General features: G+C 39.8%; 1 protein-coding gene across 1 annotated transcript in view; it reads left to right on the top strand.

Moving 5' to 3' along the window:
- St8sia6 (ST8 alpha-N-acetyl-neuraminide alpha-2,8-sialyltransferase 6) overlaps nucleotides 1-5,912 on the top strand; it is a 131,005-nt gene that overhangs the window by 89,033 nt on the left and 36,060 nt on the right. The window contains exon 4 of the mRNA XM_005354635.2: nucleotides 835-921. Within this exon, the coding sequence (XP_005354692.1) occupies nucleotides 835-921 (87 nt within the window). The remainder of the gene's footprint in view (nucleotides 1-834; nucleotides 922-5,912) is intronic.

The raw sequence follows: 5,912 nt of genomic DNA, 5'->3' as shown, positions 1-5,912 counted from the left end.
CTTTGATCTTTAATGGCAACCTGATGGCTGAGAGACAAATGGAGAGAAAACTCAAGGTGTTTTTTTTCTCAACTCAGAGAGATATTTGCATTTCAAATGAACACTCTTAAAGATGAAACAGCATTCTGTGTGTTAGGAATTAATACTTAATGGTGGAATTGAGAGAGATCTAAGGGGACTGGGATTTTTGGCCCATGCCTATCTTATCAGACTGTGTCACTGTCTTTAGCTTTTTATGCCTGCATTCAGCTTTCTCACCATAGCCCAGTCTGGGCTTTTAATGTGTTGCAGAAAATTAAAACCTGATGATTACAAGTGTGTGTGTATGTGTGTGTGTGTGTAGTGTGTGTGTGTGTATGACCATGTGTGATTATATGTAGGGGGTTCTAACTACAAATTTCTATGTGAAGCTATTAACAGAATCCAAACTATATGTTCATGATCAACATTCAGAAAGTATTTATCTGTCGTTGAGTTAAAGTTAATATAAGATTGCTTTGTGTATGTGCGTGTGAGAGAAACAGAGATAGACAGAAAAAAGGAGACACACAGGGAGAACATGTTCACTGGTTGTAATGTGAAACTCGACTTATGAGATTTGCAGTATATATATATATATATATATATATATATATATATATATATATATTCTTAAATGAACATAATAATAATAATACCAAATTTCAAGCTGTATGTTCTTCCATGCTTAGGAGTGAGCATGATATTTAGTTATTTCTGCTGATTTCAGGGCTAAAATGAGGAGATTTTCAAAGTGTCTCCAGAATGGTTCATGAGAGACTTTCTTATCTAATCTCTTTGCTATTTAACTCCCAGGTATTCTGAGGATGACTACATTCAGATCATCACTAACATAAAGAATTGCCCATGGAGACGACACGCAGAAGAATATGAAAATTTCAGGTAAAAACTTTTCATAAATAATACCAGTGAAAAAATACATCATTTGATTTTTCCAGAATAAAAGCAACATGTTGTTAGAAAGAAAAGTGGGAGGGGCAAAGGGGAACCCAGAAGAGCTGAACTCTACAGTCTTTGGAAACTGTTGTATTCTATTCCCATGGCTGATGCAAGCATTTACAATTTTACTACTGGAATTAACTCCAAAGACATCAGAGTTCAAAAGAAAGTTTTTTATTGTGCCATTTAGTGTGGATTAGATTGATGTCAATTCTCTGTGTCATTTCTACTTGCTCAATATTTATCTTGTAAATAAAATGTTATAGTATTAGGGGATTTTTGGAAAGCATAGAAGGAAGAGAATTGCCCGTGAGCCCATCGTTTTAGAACAAAAACTGGACTGAGGAGATAGTTCAGGGTTTAAAGGACTTGCTGTGTAAGCATCAAGACCTGTGTTCAAATCCCCAGAACCTGCATAAAAAGCAGGGCATGATCCTGTGTACTAGTATCCCCAATGCTGTAGCGAGTGGAGACAAGAAGATCACTGAACTTGCTGGCCACCATACTAGCTCCAAGTTCAGTGAGAGACCCTGTCTCAAGGGAATAAGATGAAGAACAATAGAGTTGGGCACTAAGCATCCTCCTCTGGCCTCCACGTTCATACACACTCACAAGTTAACATACCACATACTTATACACCAAATATACACTCAAACTTAAATAAATTGAAGACTAATAATGTTTTTTACTTTCCACATATCATCTTTTAATTTTTTTCCTCTAGTTTTTATACCACAGGCAGCATTCAGGGGCCCGAATTTCTCTAGCTATCAACCCATTGAAGTGTCATCAATTTGGCAAAATAATGCTGCCAGGCTACTATTCAAGAGGCATCAGTAGGATGGATGTAACAGCTTATCCCTGTACCTCTTGCACTAAGACAGTGACAGGAGGATTGCCACAAGTTCTAGATCTACATAGCGGGTCCTAGGCATAGCAAGAACTTTTTCATCCAGTCAGTCCAATCAATCAATCAATCAATCAATCAATCAATCGACTAATCAATCAGTTATCTTTACTTCTAATGCTGTTACATTTACAGCTCGGTCATTTGTCTCTTTGTGCTTTCCCAGTCGTGATTATTCTAGTGTGTTGGGTTGATTTATTGCCTATACCCCAAGTCTTTGCTCTGCATTCGGCACAGCATTTGGCCTGTGCTAAACTGTTTTTATCACGTGATCTGGAGGCTTGGCTTTCTTTGCCCATAAGCCAACAGTCTCTATTAAACAGTATGTCTTTCATAGTATTGTCTTATCACCAAGACTTTGCTCCCCTTTTTGTGGCAAGGCTGTCCCCCTTGCCTGTGTGTGCTAGGCTCTACCTCTCCCCGCTTTCCTCAGTATGCTCTGAGTGGAAACCCAGTAAGAGAAAACGCCCAGTTAGTCTCCATTGGGCAAAGGAGGAACTTCTTGACTAAGTCACAGCATAACACGAGTCTCTCCTCTCTGTTGGACAGACATGTGGATGCCAGGGTTTCCTATCGGACCCTGTCTCACATTGGTCTCCCTTCAGCTGTGGTTTCACAAGACATGCTCTTCCCAAATGTGCGTGTTGAGTGCTAGGTTCCCAGTGCCCTTGCTGCTTGGGGAGGGGAGCGGAGATCCTAGAAAGTTCAGGAGTCAGGACATGGTTGGGAAAACTAGGTCAACAGGTCACATATCTTTCAGGGTTTACCTAGTCTCTGGTCCTTTTCCTCTGCTTTTCAACAACCATGAGATGTTGAAGTACTTCTACTGCATGCTCCAGCTGCTATGATGTTCCACCCAAAACATGATCCTTTGACCAAATCCTCTGTGACTGTGAGCCCTCCCAAAGGAAAAAAAAAACATAAAAATGAGAATTCTTCACTTTAAAGTGTTTGTCAAGGATTTTATTCATAGCTACACAGAAGTAAATCATACACACTCAGATAGGGATTCCAGTTCAACTGTTTGAGCTCAAAGATATTCTGTCTTGTGCTGTGCAGCTCAGGACCAGACTTGACACCTTATAGAGAACTGGACCATCATACGCTAAGCCAGTGAGTGGAAAGAGAGTTAGATTTTAAGAGACCTTTATAGAAGGCAGGGTGGACAAGAGACAAAGAGGAGACACCTGGCCTGAGCGATTGAAGATCAGTCTAAGCTTCTTAGCTAAAAGACAGGGAAAGTGTCTGCAGTAATCAAGGTCGGGCTTTGAGCTTTTTTGCTTCTGGCCATGGATTCAATGTAAGCCTGCTGAGAGCAAGGCAAGAACAAGGTGCATGGGCCACCTGTGTGAGGCACCGAAAGCCACGGAGGGAGGAAAGGCAGGGTCTGAGAGCAAAGGGGGAGGGAGCCCAGCCTCTGGGGCTGCTCATCCTCACAAGATACTTGCTGAATGTCAATGGGCCAAGAGGCAGAGAAGTTAAGCAGAGCTTCCAGAATCCCTTGGAAAGGCCAGTTCTCAAAAGGACTGGAGCCTAAATTAGAATGATTTCCATTCTCGGCTGGATTTAAGGAGATCTGCCCTTAGCCCGGATAACTAATGGAAGCAGAAAGTAAATCCTCTCTGAAAGAAAAGAGGGTTATTCAGAGACTGAAATTGACTTTGCGTGTTCTCACACACAATCTGACACAATTAAAATAATATTTTCTATTCAAGATACGACTCTTATCCTCTTCCTTTTGAAGATAAAGCCTATATAACTGGCTATGTAATCAAGGATGACCTTGGTCTCCTGATCTCCCTGTCTCCACCTCCAGAGTACTGGGTTTACAGGTGTGCACACCCACCGTATTGAGTTTATGTGGTACAGGATTTTGAACCCAGGGTTTCATGAGTACTAGCTAAGAATTCTACAAACTGGGCTACATCCTCAGCCCCCCTTAAACACAAATCAGCAGTCTCTTTAAAGCTAAAGTTGCACGATGAGCATCCCTGCTGTATATTATGATGGATGGGAACTATATGATAGATGGTACCATTTTGCCTTAGTACCATTTTCACATAAAGAGTGAATCAGTAACCATGGTGATTACCCAGCAGCCTATCCATCCATCCCTTCAGGGCCAGTTGAAGTAAACATCTGGGGCTACACCACTTATTGTTTGTTGCAATTCAAGAGGATAGTCCCAGTGACATTTATTCATTTCCTTGAATATGTATTATATTATAATGCTTATTTTATGGACATATTTGTTAGCTAAATGATGCAAACCCTCAACAGAAGTTCATGCAATTAAATTATAATAACCAAATCTTGGAGCTTCTGCCTATTTATAAATCTGGCCTTATAGAACACCCCCTGTTATTATAGATGTCAAGTAGCTAAATAGCTTTCCATCCGATTTATTTATAGCATTTTATGTCAAACTGAAGAATAAAATGTATGGTTTAAAAAGGCAATAACATTCTTTTAGCAGCCATTACAAAAGTGACATTAAATTCTCAAAAATATGAGCAAATGAATATATAATAAAATCTATCTGAAACCCAATTGTTGAAACTTTCTAAGGTTGACTCCTCGGGACTATTTAAAATTTATAGGATTTCTATGGTCAAATGAGCTAAAAATATAAGAGCTTAAAAGTCTTTTTTCCCCTCTTAAATAAATATGCTAGGAAGAGGGCTACAATTTATTCTCCCACAAATATTCCTTTGGACTTACTATGTCAGTATGTACAGTAGCCTCTTTTACTACCTGGTACAGTATTGTGTAGAGAAGGCCTCAATAAACAGCTAAATGAAAGGATCCATGAAAATTAATCAAGAAAAATGCAGTTTATTTATTGACCTCAAAGATTTTTTGGTTAGTTCAGGAAGAAAAATAAGCAAATAAATAAAATATAAATTTACTTATGACCTAATGTCAGATAGATTACTTTAGATAAATGCTATGATGACCCAGGGCCAGATCACTGTAAGAGGAATTTCTGGAAATGTTTTCTAGAAGGAAACAGGACTTGAGTATTAGCTCTGAGGGTGGATAGAAAGGGAGGCAGGGACCAGTGTGGGAAGGAGGAGGCCAGGAATTAATTTCAGGTCTGTCTGGGTGGGAGCTATAAACTTGTACTTGGTATAAAGAGATACTTGTAGGCAGAGTGGGGAGGGCTTGAGGATGCCCAGGGCACTGATTACTAGAGGAAAGTCCCTGGGTGTCCTCTGGACACAAAGGACCAATAGAGATATTCCTAGCAGGAGTTACACAGCAGATTTATGGCGTTAGGGAAAGTACTCAATCTGCACACCATTGTGTGAGTTGGGGTGTCAAGTGGGAGTGTGGAGTCCAAATAGTGAGGGGCTGCTTATAGACGGTGACCACAGGAGAATGGGGTTGTGAAATGTAACAGTGCCCACTTGACTGAGCTCTCTGGGCATGGCCTGCTTTATCTTGTGTCTCCAATACTCTGCCATATGAATCTGTGTGGTTGAAAGTCAGCAAGCCTTTTTAGTTTTTTATTTCAGTTCTATAATCAAAGGAGAAGAAAGATAAAGTTAAATATGAAAGTTTAGATCTGAGTGTTTGGGAAAATCTTGATGCTACTGACCAAACAGCTTTCAAAAGAAAAATACTTTTTGAGAAAAGAAGCCCTTCTTGGACACACTGTGTTTGAAGTAACTCTGGGACAAGTAGGCATAGAAGACCTTTCTTTATTCTGGAAATATTTCGAAGCTAAGAGAAAGTGTGCTCTCCAAGTCAAGAAAACAAGTGGAGGAAAGTCCCTCTTCTCAGCAGATTCTCTTTTTAGCTATGATATTTTTTCTTCTTTTATAGATGCCTAATCTTTACTCATTCAGCATTTAATTGTGAGCCTGAGAACTTTGAAGCCTGGTGTTGGTATCACTTCTTTCTTTTAGATTTTACCTGGTAGGGCTGGAGAGATGGCTCAGCAGTTAAGAGCATTGCCTGCTCTTCCAAAGGTCATTAGTTCAATTCCCAGCAACCACATGGTGGCTCACAACCATCTGTAATG

Source organism: Microtus ochrogaster, chromosome 16, assembly GCF_000317375.1.
Source record: "Microtus ochrogaster isolate Prairie Vole_2 chromosome 16, MicOch1.0, whole genome shotgun sequence".
Taxonomy (NCBI): Eukaryota; Metazoa; Chordata; class Mammalia; order Rodentia; family Cricetidae; genus Microtus; species Microtus ochrogaster.
Note: the sequence above shows the minus strand (reverse complement) of the source record. Positions and strands in the feature narration are given on the sequence as shown.